General features: G+C 35.2%; 1 protein-coding gene across 1 annotated transcript in view; it reads left to right on the top strand.

The window, feature by feature from the left end:
* The window catches only part of GRM8 (glutamate metabotropic receptor 8), an 801,552-nt gene extending 777,777 nt beyond the window's left edge, over positions 1 to 23,775 (top strand). Inside the window, exons 10-11 of the mRNA XM_007982809.3 lie at positions 16,040 to 16,286; positions 23,262 to 23,775. Of these exons, the coding sequence (XP_007981000.1) occupies positions 16,040 to 16,286; positions 23,262 to 23,311 (297 nt within the window). The 3' untranslated portion in view covers positions 23,312 to 23,775. The remainder of the gene's footprint in view (positions 1 to 16,039; positions 16,287 to 23,261) is intronic.
* Positions 23,776 to 24,212: the final 437 nt, after the last annotated feature.

The following is a 24,212-nucleotide window of genomic DNA, read 5'->3' as shown; positions in this document are numbered from 1 at the left end:
CCTTTGCAATGAAAACTGTAGTAAATATTGTTATTGTGATGTGGGTAGTTACCGTAAAAATCCTAGAAATAAATATTCATTTTGAATATAAAATATTTAATTAAAATGTTGACACCATAATATACAAAACAGCTAATATAACTGCCATCCTTTATCTGATAATAGCTAGATATGCTTTTTTATTACTGAGGAAAATACAAGTTACCCTATTTAATACTTATATTTTCACACTTGGAAAAGTTCACATTCTATCACGGTGAAGTGTGGTAAAACTTAACAGCCTCAATTTTAAAATATACTTGGAGCAAGTCATAACTAGTTTTATTGCAAAAGATTCCTGTACACATTTATATTAATTTTGGTACCTTGAAAGGCTGCCTGGCAAGCCACTTCCATAAGGAAACATGCATTATGAGAAGTGAGAAATATCTATCCCTTCTACATATTTTTAGCTACCTGTCACTCCTTGACAACAATGCTCACATCACTGAAGCATGTGACATAACTCTTTTTTCTAAGTGAAAAATGAAATAACATAAAGGAAAATGACATAATGTAAACAATCTCTTACTAAAAACAATACATTAAGCCAAAAGTATTTTACAGAATTTATTACAAGAAACTAAACACAGTCTTGAAGATTCTAGCTGTGATCATGAGAATGAGATGTAGAAGTCATCCGAAATAACTGCATCATTTGGGATTGAGAGCAAGCCTAGGTACCAGAGCCAGAACATCCAATGAATGAAGGCAACTGATGGCAGATATGGGAACAAGGGTGAAAGAGGATGAAGAGTTGAATGTTAAGACAGTTTCAAAGGCAGGATATGGGATATGGGGGAAAAAGACAAGTCTGTAATGAGCTAGAAGCAGCAAAGGGGAATAAAGGATGGTCCAACCTTATCATCTTCCCTGAGGAATATGAATTGAAGAAATAAAGACAACCATGACTTGAAAGTCTGGGGTGGAAATAACTCTCTTGGAAAGAGCAGTTTCAGTTAAGACCACAAGGGCAGAGGCAGGGAGGAGAGGCTGGGGATGTAGAGGAGCTGTGGTTGTGGTTTAGGAGTTACAAAGCACACTAAAATGGATTTACAGGTGAGAGATGTGTGAAGAATTGGGTGATTTTCAATAAAGTTCAGAGTATTCTAGTTAGTTCAGTGGCACATTGTGTCTGAGCTGCATCACTTTGGGAGCTGACTGGTGATTAGAGGAGTAATCTGCTGTCCTGATTCTTAACAGAACACAGGGCTTCAGTAAGAGAAGACTCAGTCAGACTGCCAATTACCGAAGGACTATTCAGGACCTAAGAAGGTTGTCCAGTTGATCTGGGTGGGGGTAAACTAGATCATCTGAACCCAGGACATCAATGAAGTTAATGAAACTAGTAGCATAAGGCACTATGCTCATTTAAAAGAGGGATATTTGAGATATCACTGTCCTAAGAGATTTAGATGCCTAGGGCTTCTGATTGACTAATGGTTCTAAAATATACTTACAAGTTTCTTGGTTCCAACTCACACTTCCCAACTCTCTTGTTCTGAGAACTTATGTCAGTTGTGGGGCTACCAGCAAGGTAATGACTGTCATGAAATGGTCCTAGAGCTGTCTCAAACTGTTGTGGGAGGTACTTTGGGCTAGTTTCTCATTGAAAATTATACATAAGGCTTTTCTCCTTCCCTCTCTTGTATTTAGCTCTTTCAGGTACCTGGTAATGGTAATAACCTTAAAGCCCTGTAGGTGCTTTATTCAGAATAATGCCTCTGCTAAAGCTGGTGAGGATTTTCAGCCGTAGATAAGATTGTACAACAACCAAGCTCTCTTTTACATCACAGAGCTTATGGAATCATGTGCAAGAAGAAGACTTTTTGTCTGTGATCTGGAGTTATGAGTACTGGTCAAAGCATTCTCACTGGTTATTATTTGAGACCTACAGTTTCTTAGGTTGTGATTACTGGGTGTTTCAAGGTTTTGGCCTATTTGAAACGATTTTGTCTTTTCCTGAAAACTGTCTTTACCACAAACAATTGAATCTTCAACATGGGGTTCTTAGTGCCAATTTATGCGATCAGTACACACTGTAGCAGACCACTGGTCTCATATTAGCAGCATACTTCATCTTGGCTAGGTATAGTGACTTGGAGAGGTCACCATATGTGTGGATAAAGTTTTAATTTTCTGGAGTGCTTCAGCCATACCTAGTATCCAAGCAGACCTATATGTCTATATCAGACATGATAGTGACCAGTTATACAAAATTCTAAATGTCAAGTCTGAGAATTTTCCTCTCTTGAAACCTGGTTACTTTGACCTTCATGAGAATCTTATGGAGGCACCAGTCCTAGCAGTAAGATTTTCTTATACCCAGGAACATCCCCCTATAGATTGTCTCAGAGATGTAGTAAGTCTAGGGCTGTCAGGATCTAGGCAGACATGACAAGAGCAGGTAAAAAAATATTGCTAAATCATGGTGGGTTATCCTTGAGTTGTGAAAGATACCGTTTATCAAGGTCTGGAACACAGAAAGCGTTCTGAGTCTTTGAGGCTGAGTTGCAAATGGTTAGTTGTCTTATGCTTGCCACCCTTTCACATAGAGTTCCCTTTACATCTTCCTCAACTCACCTTATCATAAGGCTGTCCTTAGTAAAGGGGCTAATCTTAGTAAACATCCAGGCTCCCCAGAGATAGCCCATGGATAAGGGGTGAGTGGAGCCTCTGCATTGCCACCATAATTAGTTTTTTCAGCACTTTGGGAGAAGATACTCATCATTATTTTCTTCCTTTCAAACAACAGCAAGACACTATAAAATATTAGAAGAGGAGATTGAACATCAGAAAAATTGTTTCTGCCAGTATATTTGCTATGCACTTGCATCTCTAACTCTGAAAAGGACTGTACCCTACCTAATACACGATGAAAAGCCAAATAAAAATGCTGATGTAAATGTCAGAGGATGAGAGGTAGGGGAACAGCACAGGAGCTGGGGGTAAATACATTTCTTGTTTTCCTTGTTCTCACTCCAAGGTTTAGTAAAAAGAACCCTGGCTCGCTCTTGGACAGGGTCATCATCATTCTGTCAGTCGTGTACCACCTTTCTGATTTACCCACCATAGTTTTAGTTCTACATAGTTTTGTTTTGTTTTCTCACTTCTAGTATCTATTTCCTGGGCAATATTGCATTTTTTCTAGATACATATATTTTGTGGTATAAAGTTATGCAAAATTTGCTTTTATAATTTTAAAAATCTAATTTGTACCTGTACTTGTATCTTATTTTTCATTTCTATGTGGGCTTATCATATTACCAAATATGATACAGTTTATGACTATTACAGTTTTCTGTCTTATCGCTTTCTTCTTTTATATCAAATACTTTCTTCTTTATTGAGTTTACTTTTTGTTCTGTTAAACTTTACGTAGTTTCATGATTAATTTTTGAGATTTCCTGCACCCTAAGATTGCCATTTTAGACTTGAAATTTTCCTTCAAGCACCACTTAGGTTGTATCCACAAATTTTCATACATACTGTTTCCATGATTATTCAATTTCTAAATAGTTTATACTTTCCTTTTTATATGAGTCACTTACAGGGATGATATTTAGTTTCCAAATAAATACTCATATTTATTTATAAATTATAATTTTAATTTGATTGCCTTTTTAGGTGAAAGGATATAGTCTCATGTTTCCTGTTATGAAAATTTGATTTTTGTTGCTGGATAACCTAATTCATAATTGATCTCTGTGAAGCTCATTTATATTTTAAAATAATGCAATGAAAATGATAATTTTATTACTGAGTCATTCAAACTATTCTTAATTATATGTTGTATAATCAAATTTATATCTTTGAAAAGATGAATTAAAATCTCTAATGATACTTATGGATTTGTCTATCCTTGCATTTCTATGATGTGTTGCTTACATACATTGTGATAATGCGTTGTTAAGTGTGTGTATATATATTCTGCATAATTTAATGATTCTATCTTGCATTCTATTTTGTCCTATATTAATATTACTTTCCAGATTTCATTGTCTACATTTTTCTGGCATAGAAAATGTATTTTTAACTTGGCTTATTATAATCTTTACATATACTTTTCTCTTTTTGAGAATACAATTTAAAATCAAAGCTGATAATATCTATTTTTAAATGGGGAATTTAGTCTTTATTATGAAAATCACCAATTTATGTTTGCTAATGTTTTCTGTTTTCTTTTTACTATGTTCTCATGTTTCTTTTCTTGTCTTCTCTGAAATTATTTTAACTGATCAAGTTTTCTCTTTTTTTTTTTCATTTGATAGTTCAGGAGTTTTAGATCCTATTTTCATTTTTTTCTAAGTTGCCTTTAAACCTTAAATATACACTTTAACTATTTTTTTCTTTTTGGCTAACAACATTTAGAACTAATTTGCTGGCATATTTTTAAAATCTTATATCACATCTTCTTCCCTTTTTAGGAATAATTACCAAATTATTGGCAATTTATATCTTGTTTCTTGTTTTGTTGGTCAACCTTGTAAGTTGTTTAATTTTATAGTCTTTCCAAAGATTTTTTTTTTAGCTTTGCTGATTTTCTTTATGTTACATTTGTATTCTGTTTTATTGACTTTTATCATTATTATTTCCTTCCTTCTATATTGATTGGATTTAATTTTCTCTCCCTTTAGTTTTTTAAGATGAATAATCATATCAAGATTTCTTCTGTCGTGTCTGCTTTAGCTATATCCCATGACTTTTGATATGTTGTATCTTGATTATTATTCAGTTCAAAATATTTGCTAATTTCCATTGTTTTTCTTTTGACTTATGAGTGATTTAGAAATGTATTGTTTAATTTTCAAACAGTTGACAATATTCTTATCTTTTGTTATTTATTTCCAACCTAGTTCCATTTTCTAATCTGATTTCACATTAGTCAAATAGCATACCCTGTATTTAAATTCTTGAAAATTTGTAGGATTTCCCAGAATGTGACCATCTGATAATTTTTTTTCTGTAAAATTTAATAGATTATTTTTCATAAGTTTTGAAAAATTATTGTCCAGTGTCTCTTTTAAGTGTTCCTTTTTACTTGTTATATCTCTCCTTTCTCTCTAGGACTTCAGATTCATATTTATTCAAATTTGTATCATGTTTTATATATCTCCAATAATTTCTTTCTGGATTTTAAAAATATTTATAGTGTCCATCCTTCACTGTGGATATTTTTTTTTTTACTGATTTTTTACTGATTATCTTTCAGGTCATCAGTCATTTCCTTCCCTGTAGCTAATTTGTTATTAAACTCATCTACTCAATTCAATTATTATATTTTTCACTCCTATAATTTTTGACTTGAGTACACACACACACACACACACACACACAAATACACACACACACTCCAGTCCTCTGGCAAAAATATCTTATTATGTATTTTCTTCAATACATTAATGTTAAAGTTTTGTCTGAAAAGCCTGGTATCTGATCATCTGTGGCACCATTTCTATCACCTGTTTAGTTTTTATTGTTATTTGCCCTTGGTTTTTGGTCATTTGTTTTTGTGTCCTAGCTGGTAATCTTTTATTGAATACCTGACATTGTACGTTTTTTAAAAATGTAGATGTTATATATATTGTTATTTCCCTCTAGAGAGCCTTCAATTTTCTACTAGTCAGCAATTGAAATATATATACCAAGGCATTTCACCTTGATATAATCTGGGATTGGGATAATTTGAGGATACGTTTCAGGTTTTTATGGATTTGTCTATTTCTGATTTACCTTTACTCCTCGGCAATATCCCTTTAGATATATTAGCTAAATGCCTGATATGTTTATGAGTAATTATTCTCCTCCGTGGACCTGAATTCTAACTGAATTCTCTCTGAATCTAAATTATGTTTGATTTTTTTTTAGCTTGCTGCTTTCTTACACTTAGGATTCAGCAAAGTCTCAAGGAAAAAAAATGGTGTAAAATACCAGGTTTACTTCTCTGTAGTACCCTAGAATTGTGGGCCCCTAAGTCTTGACTGCAATGATAACCCCAAATTCCAGATTTTATCTCTCTTGTCCATGAGGCTGCTGACAGGTCTATCTGAAGATTTCTGTCTTTCCTATGTAGAATCAGTATGTCACCTGGGAATAAGAAGCAGTGGAGAGTGCTGTACATATGTCAATGTGCTTTTTTTTTTCCTTCCTAAGATCTTGGCCCCCTGAGTCCTGGCTACCTTGGTTCTCCTCTGATGCTTCCAAATAGTCTTATTTTTTCTTAACTTTATGATTGTTTTATAGTTATTATCAGAAGTTGGTTTGGTTTGATTATAGCTACTCCTCCATAGCCAGAATCAGAAGTCCTTCATCTATTGAGATTTTATTTTATTTTATTTTTTGATTATACTTTAAGTTCTAGGGTACATGAGCACAACATGCAGGTTTGTTACATATGTATACATGTGCCATGTTGGTGTGCTGCACCCATTAATTCGTCATTTACATTAGGTATATCTCCTAATGCTATTTTAATGATTAAAATGCTAGCTTCTATGAATTCATTTGACATTTTTATGGATTTGTTATTTTTTCAAAACTTCTCTAAGATAGCAATAGTGTTATTTCCACTGTCTTCCTTCTTTAGCTCTATTGGATCTATTTTTGTATGTTTATACTATTCTCTTTGTAAGGTGTCTTGGTTCTCCCCAAGTATTTGCTAATTCTTGGTTGTCAGTTCATCTATATTTGAATCCAACTTTGCCTGCCTGCTGTATTATCAACAGCCTGTCTCTGGTGCTATAGAGGTGGAATGGTGCCTATGCAACAACGCTGTGCTGGCAATTTGTCTTCTGAATGTAGAGAATCCCTGTTCCTTCTGGTGGTCAGTGGTTCATCGGACACTTTTCTGCTCCAGCCCAGTGCAAACTCAATGCTAAACATCATTTAAAAGAGTAACTTATCCAGCTCTTCGGGCCCATATTCTCAGCTAGATTATTTTGTCAAGCTTAACAAGATATAGTTCTAAGAAAGCCAGAGCTGCTCTAGGATCCACATGAGGTTTTTATTTATGAAGAAAGTAGCTGATTAATAACAGCAGAAACCCTCTAACTGCACAACTAAATATTAATTGAAGTGCTTTAACTGTGCCTCTATCATTTAGAAGAAATTTGGCCCAAATCTATTAGAAAAAGGATGCTTTTCTGATTTGGAGAGGACTCAAGTCATATTAATCCTGCTCTTTCACTTCTCGGTGTATTTATGGGGGCCAGATGGTGTGTGGTAAGGATATGGGCTTTCAAATTAGAGAAACCTCAGTTTGAAGCTACACTTTATTTTCATGTATTGTATGACTTTTCAAAAATGACTGTATCTCAAAAATGACTTCTTCGTGACTGTGTAATTCTCAAAAATAGACTTATTCATTCCTACCTTACAGGATTAGTGTGAGGGGTTAAATAAGTGCATAAAAGTTTTGGCGTAATGCTGTACCTGATCCTCAATAACTGATAAATGTTGTGGTTGTAGTTATTGTACAGTATCTAAACTCATAGTTTTATTCAATACCAGACATCTTTGAGAGTCTATTGGTATATTTAACCACAACCGACTACTATCACAGAACTTTCAGAACTTTTTCAGTGATATTAACTCCCCATTCCTATTAGTTTTCCAGGACTGGCATAACTAAGTATCACACACAGCGTGGCTTAAACAACAGAAATTAATTTTCTCATAGTGCTGGATACTAGAAGTCTGAGATCAAGGTGTCAACAAGCTTGGTTTCTTCTGAGGCCTCTCTCCATGGCTTGTAGATGGCCATCTTTTGCCCTGTATTATCACATGATCTTCCTTCTGTGTGTCTTGTGTCCCAGTTTCTTCTTCTTATAAGCACATCAGTCATATGGTATTAGGGACCACCAAAATGACCTGATTGTAGCTTAATTACCTCTTTAAAGACCCCATCTTCAAATGCAGTCACATTCTGAGGTACTGGGGGTTAGGCCTTCAAGATACAAATTTTGGAGGAGACACGATTCAGCCCGTAACACCATTCTTCTTGATTCCTCCTATATTAAGGGATATCACCAGAAAAAAAAAAAAAAAAAGCACTTTTAAAACATCATGTGCGTCCACGAAAGCACCTGCACTGAGTTACTGAATCAATTATTTTGTCTTTAAAAAGGGTTATAGAGATAATATCTACTTGATCAAGATTTAGTGCCTTTCGCAAAACTACAATTGAAACCATTTTCATAATTTTACCAACTTTCCTTGGATAACGCAACCTGAATTTATTATTTAGCCTAAAATTTAAATTCTAGCAAAGCTTTCATCTCTAGGCAGTGATAAATATAGGATTCAACATATTTTCTTTTTTTCCTGGCTTCTGGAACTACAGACAGATAGATAGAGATAGACATACTTTAAAATATAGTTCAAAGTTTTGTTCCTGAATCAATTGTTTCCTCTTCTTTGCTTCTTTCTAAACTAATTTATACTTTTATTTATTTGTTCTATACCTGAAAATATTGTTTGTTATATTTTGATATCCGTTCAAATGATAATAATTAAAGACATCCCCGTTACTCTTATTCCCAGTTCTGACCATGCTGCTGCGGTGATACAGGGCCAAAAGGTACCATGAAAGCAGAAATGCACGAAGGAAACATGAGCAAAAATACCTGTAAAGGAGGAATTAATAAGCATTGAGAGAGTAGACACCTTTTATTTTAATATACATATCCCAGTAGAAAATGCAACATCACTGATTATTTACTATATTTCTGTAAATAATTCTCATATATAATAATTGAAAATTAAAGACCACATTTTATTTGATAATGCCATACTTTTAAAAATTTACTCTGTTTTCAAATTTTCCATCAGGCTTTAATAAAAACAAATTATTTACTAATCCAAATATTAAAGATCGTTTATGTTTAATTATAGTCATTATAAATCAGATAGATGTTTTTCCTTCTTTAACAGATCTTGAGCTTACTTACATGGTTCTTTCCTATCATTAGCGAAGCTGATATTCTGCTTGTTGGTTGATACTGTATCATTCTCTTCAGCTGGTTTCCACCTCTCCCAATCATTCCAAGGTGAAGGGTTCAGAAAGACCTCACAGGAGGGAGAAGAAGCCCTGCTCTGCATCTATAGTCTTCCTTCACGGTTCTTCATTCAGAGCTTTTGATTTGACTCTTCATGTTGCAAGTATGTGTCCTGAGCCAAAAGAGGATGTGATAAGTGACTGCAAATGTATTACAGACAACTGGTCTCCACCTCCACTAATGAAAACACAGTGCAGTGTATCTGACCTGCTGCTGGGTCTGCAGCACTGTGATTTCTACCTGACAGGAGGGAAACACAATGCTCAGGATGGTGATTTTTCCCAGAGTTAAATTGGACTATCATTCTTTGCTGTGGTGACTCTAAAGTTTCCCACAACCATATATTTCCTTATGAATAAACCTTTTTGCTTGTGTGTGTGTGTGTGTGTGTGTGTGTGTGTGTTTCTGTATTAAAGGCTAAAAGTCTTGAAGCTGATTTTGAGAGAGAAGTAGCGTTAAGTGTTTCTGGTGTGGAGAATAAAGGAAGATGAATAGAGAACAGGTTGTCAAGGTTAAATAATGACAATAAGAGCTATCCGTTATTAATTAATATATCCCAGGCTCTGTGCCAGTGTTTGTATATGTTGTCTCATTAAATCCTTTGGTTTAAGCCTTTGAAAGCTTAGAAGTAGTGTGAATGCGTGACCCTCAGTTATACAGTTAACTTGGGAAGGTATTGAGGGCAGAGCTCAGAGCTCTCCTATTCCCAAAGTGAAAACCACTGATTTTGAATTATGCTGTTCATTGCTCATCAAGAGCAAAATGGCCCATTGTTACCAAGTTGACTGTTTAAAAGGGCATTATGTTTATCTGCCCAAGATTACATTTCTCTCCCAGCCTAGAGGTCGCTATGAAAATGAATGGAGTCTTCCAGTCCTCCAGTTTTCTTATGTTTTCTAGTTTTAGTATCTGTTGTTTTTTTCCTTCTTGGAAATACATGAGTTATGTTCCTTAGAACCCAAATTTGGGAGTATGAACCCACACCAACTCAAAAGATTATAGAGAATGTCTGTTATCCAGACAGTTTTCTAAGTGCTGAGTTTACAGCCATGAACAACACAAGTAAAATTCCCAATATTCATGGAATCTTTATTCTAGCTAGGGGAAACAGATACCACATATGTTAAATAAGTAAAATATATAGACTTTTAGGATATAATGTGTTAGATACTAAGGAGTGTGATAAATCTAGGAATACTCGTAGAAGGTTGGGAGTTACAATTTTCAGAGGTGTGTTCAGGAAAGGTCTCACTGAGCTGGAGCATTTCAGTAAAGACCTGAAGGCAGTGAAGAGGCAAGCCACCAGATATAAAAGTCTGAAAGTGGAAGCATGCCTGGTATGTTCCAAGATCAGTCAGGGAGCCAGTATGGGTGGAAGAGAATGAACTTTAAAAAAAGAGTAAACCAGAGGAGTTCTCAGAGGATCTTGTGGACCATTGTAAAGATATCATCAATGGGATGTCATTGGAGAGTAGGCTTTGGAGAGTAGGAGTGACCTAATTTGGTTTATGGATAATGGGATTATTCTAGCTTCTGTGTTAGGATCAATCAAATGCTCACACAGAAGAGAGCAAGGGCAGCAGGAAAGAGAACACTAGGACAGTTGCGGTACTGATCCAAATGAGAGATGATGATGGTTCTGAGCAATGTAACACCAGTGGAGACATTCTGCACGATCTGAGCAAATTTTGAAGGTAGAATCAATAGGATTTGGTCATAGATCGGGTGGAAGTATAAAAAAGAAGTAAAAGACAATTTCAAGTTCCCTGTCCAGCCCCTCCCCCAAGAACTACAAGCATGGAATTAATGAGATAAGGTAGACCACTGGGAGATCAAGTTTAGGGATGAAGATTGGGAATCAGAGGCTTGTTATGTTTCAGATGCTGTCAGACACCGAAGAGAGTGAACCAAAAGACAAATGCCCTTCCTAAGAAAAGCCTGGAATTTGTCAGTATATAAGTGATTTTTAAAAGAGGACTAGCTATATAATTTATGGAGCCCAGTAAGAAATGAAAATGCAGGAGTCTAACAATTATTACGGATTTCAAAACATTCGCAGCAGAGCATTAAACCAAGCATGGGGTCCTCCTGGTACAGGGTCTTGTGTACAAGTGCACACCCGTGAAGCCTGTCTTGGTTTAAGTGTATCATTCTAAATATGATCAGCAAGTGAGCAAGAGGCAGAGAGAAAAGGACTAAGCAGTGAAAGTGGGAAGATATTTAATGTAAACAAGACAGGAACAAAATAAAAAAAAAAAAAGCAAAAGAAAACCCATTTTTTGATGCAAGTTTCACTTTGCAGATGAGGAAGTAGAAACAGAAGCAGAGAGATACAGGCTGTCAGTGTGAGTGTAGCTTTCTAACTGGTCAAGTGGTATGCAAAGCAGCCAAACAGAACCTGGTGACTAAAACAAAGTGGGAAGATTAAACCACCGAGGGCAAAACAGAAATATTCAGGAATAAATACTGAATCTGTTTCTTATCACGTGACATAAGGTTGCTTTGAGTGTTAGGTTTCATAATAGTTTACCTTAGTTGCTAAGGGGTTGCAAACATACCGGGTTGGATGTCAGAGTCTGTGGCGGTCTGTGCACTGGTAGCTGGTTGAAAGCAAAAGACTGACCTTTATCCTGGAAAAATATACTCTTCTCCCTTCTCACTCTTCCCGGAGTCTAAATGATTCCACGTCATGACCTACATTGAGTAGACCTTGATATGTACAAATGGCCTATTCAGAGTTTGAAGAGGTAACTGTACTAGGTCCCAGAAAAAATTTCATATTAGTATGCTCCATTGCCACAGCTAACCTCTGGCTTATCTAGAGATTGCTTAAATCTGCTTCAGTGCATCTGACTGCTTCAGGTTCAAAATGTCCATGGGGCATGGAGGCAGAGTAACAAGCCATCAGTGCGTGTGATAGAAAAGATAGTCCCCATCCTCTGCGTGTTAGTATTTTGGAGTGACAGGGCCAGGAGGGAGCACATAAGAGCAGGCTGGGAAAGAGAAGATTATTATTAACATATCCAGTATCATTGCTAGCATCTCTTGAGTTTTTGTGGGTTAGTGGGAGTTAATACAGTCCCCTTCTGCATTCTGATGAGCTGTAACTTTGAGATAAAGAGCTGTTATATTATTCTAAGAATGTGGCCCAGGCAATAAATATGGTCTTGAGTTCACATTTGGACAAAATTTTATTCTGTCTACATTGAAGTGAGATTACAAAGAGCTTTTCCTCGGCATCGTGTAGTCAGAGCCTGGCTATCAGCTCTTCTCTAAACAAAACTGTCTGGTTTGAATAAGTGTCTAATTGGTCCCTCCTTTGCCCTATACTCCTGGAAGGATACTTTGTTAGCGTCTATTTAGATGCAAAGTTGTAGGGTAAAGAATGTTTCTTGAGCTATCTTGTATCTATAAGAGATCTTATATCATTCTCTTGTAACCCTGTAACTCCTCTATGAGAAAAGTATTACTGCCAAACCCACCCCGTGACATAGATAAGAACTTACTGTTCAGAGAAGAAAATAAGATAACGTATTTGTTCAATAACCAGGGAAGATTCATTAGTTTGGATTGTAGCCTGGTAGGTTGGTTTGGGGGCTTTTATCACCCAGAAAGTAACTCTAGAGTTTCGCTGTAAACTTTATCTTTTAAAAAAAATGTATATAAGTGGTGGTTCTAGAGTTCATACCCGGTCTACTGGAACATATTCCTTCCATGGCCCTGTAAGAAATGCTAGACCACTGTGAGGTTGCGGACTTTAGGGTATGATTTGTGTGTGTGTTTTTTTAACTTTTATTTTAAGTTCAGGGATATAAGTACAGATTTGTTTTATAGGTAAACTTGTGTCATCGGGGTTTGTTGTACAGATTATTTTATCACACAATATGATTTTGTGGATTTTTTTTAATTTTTATGTTCCTGTATGGCTCAAGTAATTAGAATTTTCTATAGGTATACAAAAATCCATGCATTTTAAAAAATCAAGAGCTCATTTTCCAATGTTGAACATAGTCTCTCAACTTCTTATTAAATATGGGAGATATTCAGAATTCTGTAATCCATGCTATTAAGGATTGAGTTTCTCTAGAATGACAGTAGGTGGCATTTGTATTTCTCTGCTTGTTTTGCTGTTACTGCTTTCATTGAGGTTATAACATGTATGGCTTTTTCAAAGATGAATTTCAAAAACTCAGTCTAATCATACATAGTCCATGGTCCTGTAACAAATGCTAGGCCACTGTAAGGTTGTGGACTTTAGGGTATGATTTTGTGGATTTTTTAACTTGTATTTTAAGTTCAGGGATACAAGTGACACAAGGTAAACTTGTGTCATAGGGGTTTGTCGTACAGATTACTTTTATCACCCATGTATTAAGCCTAGTACCCGTTATGATTTTTCCTGATCCTCTCCCTCCTCACACCCTCCACCCTCCAAAAGGCCCCAGTGTGTGTTGTTCCCCTCTATGTCTCCATGTGTTTTCATCATTTAGCTCCCACTTACAAGTGAGAACAAGCGGTATTTGGTTTTCTATTCTTGTGTTAGTTTGCTAAGGATTTTGTTAGATGCCTTTCCTGTATTAAACTCACATTAAAAATTTTCAGAAGCTGTTTTAAGAGAGTACATAATCAAGATCAGCATTTTGGTATAATTTGAAAGTATAGCATCTAATGAAGAGCTTGCTACACTAACCATGGTACTATTTGATTCTAATGTCTGTGTTTATCACATCTTTCATTGAGTTGGCTTGCCAAAAGGATAGATTGCGGTAATTTATTTAACGAGGAAGCTAGCATTCCAGAGTCCTCTTCATGTCCAATATCTAGCAGGATTAAATTTACTATATATCGCAGAAGTTATTCCAAATGAGAGAAGACTATTATCATTTATATTTTTGGTAGCAGAGAAAACTTATAGGATATTTATTACAAAAATATTTTTATACTATTTGGACTAGTACTATATATGTTAGCAAGACTAACAGATTAAGGCACATTTTAAAAATCCAACTAATCCGTACAGGTGTTCCCATCATTTTATGGCTGTTTCAACGCTGGATTTGTTTGTCTATTTTTAGGCTAAATTGATGTAAAAGAGTCTGACTGGAACAAAACTGATGGTTTTCTTTGAGTGGCACTGGAACATGTATGGGTGTGGTTTGTACTTTGCCACATTCTTTTCTTACCTTTATGTCCTTTCTCTGCAGTGCATTTTCTATGTAGATTTTTGCAGCAATACTAGCTTGAAAATAAGCAGGAATTCAAAAAAGATTAACCAACACTAGAGAAACTTAGGAATGTTTACAATAACAGGTTGCTTAAAAGTAGATGGCAAAGCTTAGGGAGATTTATGAGCTGTAAAGATACATATCCCTATTTCATTGGGATGATCTTAATTGTAGTAAATCATGTAAACTTTGTAGTAAATCTTGTTAAAGGGTTTTCCAGGCTTACAATGGTCTCTTATGCAGGGACAGCCTTAGTGGTAGATGAATTGGACAGTAAATTCAGCAATGTACATGGTATGATTTTATATCCAAAGACAGTCTCTTAATTTGTGCCTCACATCCTGCTCATGGTTTGGACAGTTCTTTACCTCAAGGTTTTGCCATCTGTTAAGGGAAGCCTTCTCCTCTAGGAAAAAGCAACACTAATGCTGATTCAGTTATTTACCCTTGAGGGTGAATTTTTTGTTTTTGTTTTTGTTTTTTGCTGTTGTTCCTTCATTAAAAAGGACACAATTAGTTTGATCTTGAGGACTGCCAGATGAAATCTAACTAGTATGATACATTTTAGCAAGAATAACAGATTAAAACATATTTTTAAAATCCAACTAATCAGGATTAGAATATTCAGCGATGTAAATAGAGTGAACAGATCTATTAACGAGGGTTGTAGATATGACAAAGGGAGAATCTGTTTACAGTCTTAAGATGTGGCTTCTCCGTGGCCTCAGTATCCCAAGTTATTTGGGGAAAATTCTATTTTGAGCTCAAGACATGAAAAATGGAACCAGTTTTTGTTTCTGTTTGTAAAGAAGGAAATACTGCTGTTTCTGCTTCCATACCATAACCAAAAAGAAAAAGCCAAAGCAGTGATTTTAGCTTTGGTTTTTTTTCAGATTCTTAACCTCTAGGTTGTAGAAAGCAAAGCCTTCCAGAAAGATCCCTCTCTCTGTAAGTATCAGAGCAGTCAATTTCAGTGGGATAAGGGCAAGCAATGAGCACCGGGGGAGAATTTCAGAATGCAGTGTCCAGGACCATATCCCCAGTACATATATCTTAGAGTGAGGAGATCTTACATATTTTTTAAAAGCAACTGACTTATTTTGATATGATGCTATCATTGAGAACCTTCTAGAAGTGTTCTTTAGAGGGATTGTTAAAAAAAATCCAGCCCTTATGACATGCTTGTGATTTATTATATTTGGTAGTTGGAATTATGTAATGATGTGAAGATGCAACTGCTAGCATTATCCAAGCACTGATATGTAATAGTGATGTTCTGGAATGTTGCACTCCCACTCTATTTCACTATATATACTTACCTTCTGGGTTAAACTTATTGCTAAAATAACACTTGGCCCACTAGTACCTTCTAAAGAAGGTCTGTGTGGCATTAAGTGTTAGTGTTTTGCCAGACTGGTTTGGTCGCCTTCCTTACGTATGTTTATTTATAATCTAAAAAGGAAAATAAGCTCCACCAGCTTGGTTGTTTGTATTTTTATTTTAAGAAATTGGGTTCAGTTTAAAAAATAACCTTACTCATTTACATTTGCAGGTTAGGATACAGAAATCATTGACTATAATTAAGGACAATTTCAATAAATGCCTTTTAATGTGCCTTTAGCAGAGAAGCTGGAATAATTTTAGAAAATAGTATGTTATTTGCTTTATCTCCTACTGTTAGGCTTACCAATAGTTATTCTTTTTTTTTTCTCCCCTCAGATGTACATCCAGACAACAACACTTACTGTCTCCATGAGTTTAAGTGCTTCAGTGTCTCTGGGCATGCTCTATATGCCCAAGGTTTATATTATAATTTTTCATCCAGAACAGAATGTTCAAAAACGCAAAAGGAGCTTCAAGGCTGTGGTGACAGCTGCCACCATGCAAAGCAAACTGATCCAAAAAGGAAATGACAGACCAAATGGCGAGGTGAAAAGTGAACTCTGTGAGAGTCTTGAAACCAACAGTAAGTCATCTGTAGACTTTCCGATGGTCAAGAGCGGGAGCACTTCCTAATAGATGTACGTTGAACATTCTTCTCCTAGTCTTGGGGATTGTGCTACATGTTTCCAGGGGCATGGTGGTACCCACATACCGTTACACCATCACATTTAGAACCATTTGATTAAAAGCAAATGGTCTCAAGATGAGAGGCTGTTCTACGGAGGACAAACTTGCTCACAAAATCTCTCTTACAAAGTATGACATTTCATATCTTTCTTTTGAAGCATTATGAAGCTTGATATTTGAAAGCATCATCTTTTTATAAAAGTTGTATTTTAGTACTTAGAAACAATTCCACAATTTTTCTTGTTCAATATTGGGTGCTTTTTATAGTATCAATAGTTTACTGATATTTATGGAATATGCTACTACAGATCTTACACAAATAAATGATGTTATTTGTGCCTTTAGGGAAATGAGAACTCTAGTTAGCCAATACATTTAGTTAAGTCACAGTCAATACTTGTTTCTCCCACGTGGTCCCCTTTCCTTGGGCTTCCTGAGGGCTTCCTTTGACTTCCCTTCTTGGATATATTAAGATAATTAAAGTTCTTCTTAAAAGCCTCATGATCCTAGAAATAGAATATTTTCTACAGCCACCTTTCCATTTTTTATTTTCTTTACCTATTTTCTTCTCTACAGTCCACCCAGGAAGGAGCACATGATAACAATACACAGAAATCTGTGCTCAACCAGTAGAATTTAACTGATCTATTGAAGCCCATCTTGTTATCTATGAAAGAGTGGCAAATATAGATTGAAGATTTGTGTGGTAAAATACCAGAAAGCTGAATATGGTAAACATTACAACTTCACCTTACTAGGTTCTACAGATGAATCAAAAAAGAAAGAAAAGCGAAGGTACTTGTGTTAGAGTGGCTTCCAGTCTTTTGGAATATAGCATAGATATTCAATATTTGTTTTTTCTGTTTGAAACAGGAGCTTGCTCTCTTGCCCAGGCTGGAGTGCAGTGGTATGATCCAGGCTAACTGCAGCCTCTACCTCCTGGGCTCAAGTGATCCTCCCACCTCAGCCTTCCAAATAGCTAGGACTGCAGTCATGTGCCGCCATGCCCAGCTAATTTTGTTTGTTTGTTTGTTTGTTTTGTAGAGGCAGGGTCTCACTATGTTGCCTCGGCTGGTCTCTAACTCCTAGGCTCAAGTGATCCTCCCGCCTAAGTCTCCAAAAGTGCTAGGATTACAGGTGTGAATTACCATACCCACCCAGGCATTCAGTAATTAAGGACAAAATCCTATGCAAAAATATTCTCTTCCTCTCATATTCATCCAGCAGTCTGTATCCCCTATTCTCTATACTTTTCACACTAAATACAAGAAAAAACTAAAAATTAATTTTATTTGGTTTAATTATTGTAGCAACTTATGGTCTACATTCCATCTACAAACCTTCTTTTCTATCAAGATTTCTGGATAAACATTGTCTACTCTAATTTACCATACACAGAACTATCCTGTGATAGTTAATTAGCATTGCTTAACTAGACATATTGGTTTCAGTTACTGTCAGCTTACCTGGAATCATTAGCCAGATTGGTTCTAAAAAGATTACCTTCAAGTCACCAATACCAAATTTAGTCACATGTAGAGAAATGAACTTTACAACAATTTCACAAACACCCCCCACATATTCACCTTTCTGCAAACATGAAACCTTGTGAAGTAAGAAATATGAGAAGCAAGGTAAGGATGGGCTTTAGTAACAAATCATTACAATCATCTCTGAGTATAGGTAAGCAGTTTACTAATGATAAACCTATTTCGTAATTGCCATTAAAGGCATCAAAGTAGAATGCTTGTGATTTGAGGACAGAATTTTATCTTTATTCTTACCTTGAGAACATCAGTATAGGAAGTTGAAACCTATTATAGGATGCCAATAAACTGCTGTTGGCCAGTGATATAATTTGAACACTGGCACGTCTCAGTATGACTCACCAGAGTCTATTGTTATACCTGTTTTTCTCGATCTCTGTTTTTTTGTTTGTTTGTTTGTTTGTTTTTAGCAACAATCCAGAAAACTTTATAAAATATGGTTGCCAAATAAAAGAACCAAACTTAGAGTAATATAAATACCAGTCATCCAGACTCACCTTTGGAAAATGATGAAGAAAAAATTTAATAAACTTTTTCAACACTTTAAAGAATAAATAGATGCCCTGAAAAACAAAATTCTTAGTATTGATAGGAACTAATCTCATATTGTTGAAGTAAATCTCATACATGCACTGTTTTCCTTTGGTTATTTCCTGTTAATGTTGAGTTGAAATGGAAATTATATAGCATGCATGTATTTCTCTATTTTCTCTAAAATAAGAATGAAAGACTACACAAACAAGGTCTATTTGGTTGGTAAGCCTATAATATTCTGGAGGAGTCAGATGCGCACTTTTAGAAGATCAGGTAAAGTCAAAAAGTGAATCAAGATAATATCAATTACTGCCTGAAAAAAAAAAAGTTTAATTGTACTTTGGAGATTTTAGTGCATTGATCTTTTACAGGAGTATAATTTGGTTTGCATAAGTTGGGCCCGAGTAAAGTGATTACAGTGTACTCATTCAGGAGAGAAAGATGCATGACATCTTTACACATCCTTCCACAATCCTACTCCAGGTCACCATTTTTAACCTTTGTTCACTTACATGGCCATTCTACAATGAAAGGGTGAATTTGTGTTCAAGATTTTAAAGTTTCTAAAGTTACACAGAATAAAAATAAGTAATACGAAGCTGGATGGGAAACCAATGAGTGCCGTGTTAGTTGCTGAATTTGCAGACTATAGTTTACATTTTTAAAAAAGGTCAAGTGTTATTTCACAACAGAGTGTGATGGGAGTTAGAAACAAAGTTGATATATATGAATTTTGCCAACTGTACCCAATTAACAAATGCTGTACATAGTATTCTTTAAGCTATGTTCATGAATAATTCATGAAAACAGCTGCTGCTGGAGGTAGGTTTGTTTTCTCTAGCTTATGAACACAGTGTGGTGCACACAAGGAAATTAATTTACTGTTGCTGTGCTCAAAAACTGATTTTCATATGAGCATATTCATCACCACTGTGAAAAAAATCTCCCTATGAACTCATCTGTACATCTCTGATTCATTTTGCTCTATAGTACTTCTGGGATAAAGATTCTTGCGAGATATCTGCCACCCACAAAGTTTGTCCCTTATTGTTGCTTTCATGTTGACTAAATTATCTGTTTCCAGAGCCTTACACTTCCTTTTCTAACCAGTAGAAAAATTAGCATTACTCTCCTTTTGCGAATTGTATTCTCAATTCTCAATAGAATCCTACCACTTTCTTTCTAGAAACAATGTTTAAGAGTTCATAAAATAATATATTAATTTTTAATTAGCTACAGAGCCCCAAAATTGGAAAGATCCTTAAAACTGGTCTGATCCAAACTGCCATCTGTCGAATGGACATCTTCTGAAAACTATATTGTTCAATATCTATCAGCTCTTGTCACTCTATTTCAACCATAATTCTTTTTCTAGCTATATACAAATTTTATAACCATTTCCTACATTTTAGTTATTGTTGAAAATATTGAACAGTGTAGGAAGTTGTATGACCCTTTTAACAGTCATTTTTATCACTCTTATGACAATTTTTCTGCACCTTGTCTGTGAAGACTATATGAAAGTCCTTCAAAAACAGAACCAAAGAACAGATTTTATTTTCTTAGAGGAGATTTAGAGGCATATGAGAGCATTATATAAATTAAAAATGAAAAGTAAAAGTGAGTGATCATAGAAAATCATTGTGTTTCACTTCACACCAAACCAAATGTAACAAATGTTTTACCTTTGGAAAGGTTAAGTAGAAAGTACAACTCCATTAGGTCTCATGTATGGTTCATGGAAAGAAAAGGAAAGAAGGAAGAAAAGGAAGGAAGGAAGGAAGAAAGGAAGGAAGGAAGGAAGGAAAGAAAGAAGGAAGGAAGGAAGGAAGGAAGGAAGGAAGGAAGGAAGGAAGGAAGGAAGGAAGGAAGGAAGGAGGGAGGGAGGGAGGGAGGGAGGGAGGGAAGGGAGGGAGGGAGGGAGGCTGGCTCTATATTGGTTCTTCCGGATTACAGCTGTTCCATCCCAGTCTATTTTGCTTTCATCCTTACAGGAACCCAGTATTGTAGGTTTTGAACCAGTGATAAAACTGAGGCCCGGTAACCTGGCCCAATGACTTTTTTTTTCACTCATTTTGCAGGGACTAGAATGTAGTTTAAAATCAGGTCTAAAGTCTACTTCCTTTGCACTGTGCCACAGTAATAACTTAGAAGGGTAAGCAATGTGGATAAGATAAGCAAATATGTCAACTATTTTTAGCCTGAAGCTCATAATAGTCAATGAAATAAAAAATAACAGAACACATCTATAGTAGCACTTCTTAGGGCTATCTGAGTTAATTTTAGTGGTTGTGAACTTTGTATGAACTTGGTCTCTGGTAAGAACTTGTCTAGTCCATCAATAGTGTCACTACAATGGAATGAGTCTGATTGTCAGTTATTTCAGAGGAGGAACTTTACAATTTCTAGTCTTATTCAATGTTCAATAAATGCATTATTTTCTAAAAATCTGTTTCATCCTGAAATGGATTCATGTATTGAAACACATACATTCTTTGCTTTTTAAAATATCTTTTGTCTTACCGTTATTCATTCCAGAATTGCACAAAAAAATAGGACATCACATTTGAATTTTAGGACAGAGATTCATTGCATCACATCTTTCAAAAATGCAAAGGAATTATTTGAATTTAGATTTATATTCTCCAGAAGCTTAGGCATGAGTATAAATTTGGCATAATATCTCTGTAATGGTCTTACAATAATGAGCTTTACTTTACAGTATGTTGGTAGTAGAACAATTAAAATCTCTTTTTTCGAGTCTTTATTTTCTTAAATATCTTCATTTGTCTCCATTTGATGAAACCAAAAGAAACCATAAATACGCAATGGCAATTAACATATTTACCATTCTATATATTTGATATTTTAGCATGTTTACCTCTAGAGTCTAAGATTATTGTGTATTTTTAAGTGGAAGATGTATTCATTCTCATAGGACAGCTAATTATAATTACTTAACTTTTTTGGTCATTACATCAGCCTCTAAGAATTGAGGTCTTTGACTTAGGTAGTAAAAAATATTTTTTGTATTTTGTAGGACAGATAATTGGTCTGTTCTTTCATTTTACATATACGCAAATGCAAAATTTTACCAAAACATTAAAGATTAGCACGTTTATATTTTTAGTTTTCTAGTAAATATCTATATACTATAAATGAGGCTACTGACTTTGACATATTAAAACTGCTGCAGCATTTTTATTTCTGCTGTTATTTAATTTTTACTACAGTCACGCATTGCTTAATGACATGTTCTAGGAAATGTGTTGTTAGGCAGTTTTGTCTTTGTGCAAATATCATTCAGTGTACTTACACAAACCAAATGGCATAGCCTACGACACACCCAGGCGATATGGTATAGCCTAGTCTACCTAGGCTACAAACCTGTACAGCATGTTACTGTCCTGAATTGTGTACACAATTGTAATGCAATGGATATTTGTATATCTAAACCTATCTAAACATAGTGAAGACATAGTAAAAATAGAGTATACAAGATAAAAATGGTATACGTATAAATAGGGCACTTACTATGAATGGAACTTGTAGGACTGGAAGTTGCCCTGGGTCATTAAGTGAATGAGTGGTGATTGAATGTGAAGGCCTAGGATATGGCAGTACTGTAAATTGCAACCTCTGCCTCTCGGTTCAAGCAATTCTCCTGCCTCAGCCTCCGGAGTAGCTGGGATTCAGGCGTGTGCCACCACACCCGGCTAATTTTTGTATTTTTAGTAGAGACAGGATTTCACCATGCTGGTCAAGCTTGTCTCGAACTCCTGACCTCGTGATCCACCCGCCTAGGCCTCCCAAAGTGCTGGGATTACAGGCGTGAGCCTCTGCACCTGGCCACTGTAGATATTATAAAAACTCTACACTTAGACTACACTAAATTTATTTTAAACATTTCCTTTTTCAATAATATACTATTTTAGCTTACTATACCTTTTTACTTTATAAACTTTTTATTCTTTTTAAATTTTGACTTGTGTTATAAAAACTTAAAACGCAAACACGTCCAGCTATAAAAAATATTTTCTTTATAGCCTTACTCAAGGATAAAACTTTTTCTATTTTTATATATTCATTTTACTTTTTAAACTTTTTGTGTCAAAGAGTAAGACACATACACACACACTAGCCTAGGCCTCCACAGGGTCAGGATTATCGATATCACTTCCACCTCCACATCTGATTCCACTGGAAGATCTTCAGGGGCAATAACATGCATTGAGCTGTCATCTCTCGGAATAGCAATGCCTTATTCGAGAATACCCCTGAAGGACCCGCCTGAGGCTGTTTTACAGTTATCTTTTTAATGTATAAGTAGAAGAAGTGCACTTTAAAATAATGATAAAAAGTATAGTGTAGTAAATACTTAAACCAGTAACATAGTCGTTCGTTATCATTATCAAGTATTATGTACTGTATATAATTGTATGTGCCATGCTTTTTTGTGACTGGCAGTATAGGAAATTTGTTTACACAACAAACTGCAAACATGTGAATTATGCGTTGTGTTATGTGTTGTGTTATGTGTTCACTGGGTGATAGGAATTTTTCAGCTCCATTATAATCTTATGGGACCACCTTTATATAATGTGGTCTGCTGTCTAGCTGAAATGTCGCTACACTGTGCATGACTGAGAATGGTTTAAAAATAATGAATAACTTGCTGTAAAAGCTGGATATTATAAAAATGTCATTACAGGATTTGAATTTTAAAATCATATTAACAAAATGATGTATTATTATATACTATTTTAAGTTGTCCTCATTTATCTTAACAGCTTCCTCTACCAAGACAACATATATCAGCTACAGCAATCATTCAATCTGAAACAGGAAAATGACACAATCTGAAGAGATGTGGTATATGATCTTAAACAATGAACATGAGACTGCAAAAATTCACTCCTGGAGATCTCCATAGACTACAATCAATCAAATCAATAGTCTTGTAAGGAACAAAAATTAGCCATGAGCCAAAAGTATCAATAAACGGGGAGTGAAGAAACCCGTTTAATACAATAAAACCAATGAGTGTCAAGCTAAAGTATTGCTTACTCATGAGCAGTTAAAAAACAAAATCACAAAAGGAAAACTAATGTTAGCTTGTGAAAAAAAAATGCTGTTGAAATAAATCATGTCTGATGTTATTCTTGTAAGTATTTTTCTGTGATTGTGAGAACTCCCGTTCCTGTCCCACATTGTTCAACTTGTATAAGACAATGAGTCTGTTTCTTGTAATGGCTGACCGGATTGAAGCCCTGGGTTGTGCTAAAAATAAATGCAATGATTGATGCATGCAATTTTTTATACAAATAATTTATTTCTAATAATAAAGGAATGTTTTGCAAATGTTGAGAGTTGTTTCGTTCCAGTTTTAAAGCTAGGGAAAACTCTTCTTTCTAGTTGGCACTTCTGCTGTTTTTTAGCTCCTTCTATGAAAGCCCTGATGTTCTGAGGAAATATTTCTTTGAGGAATGTGTTTTTGTACATTTGTGTGCATATGAGGAAGATTGTCTTTTATTCCTATATTAAAAGCATTATTTATGTAAGCCTTTGTGAATATTTCAAGATTTCTGTGGTAGCTTTTCATAGTAACTGCTTCTTTTATGAAGAATCAGCAATAGTTTGAGGTAAATTGCTTTGAGTTAATTAACAAATGATGAATTAAACTTTGGAGAATGGAATATGAAAATTACCATTTGAAAGTATATCAAAACATGTCACTGAAA

This window comes from Chlorocebus sabaeus, chromosome 21, assembly GCF_047675955.1.
Source record: "Chlorocebus sabaeus isolate Y175 chromosome 21, mChlSab1.0.hap1, whole genome shotgun sequence".
NCBI classification, from domain to species: Eukaryota; Metazoa; Chordata; class Mammalia; order Primates; family Cercopithecidae; genus Chlorocebus; species Chlorocebus sabaeus.
The sequence above is the reverse complement of the archived record's forward strand: the minus strand, read 5'-3'. Positions and strand labels throughout refer to the sequence as shown.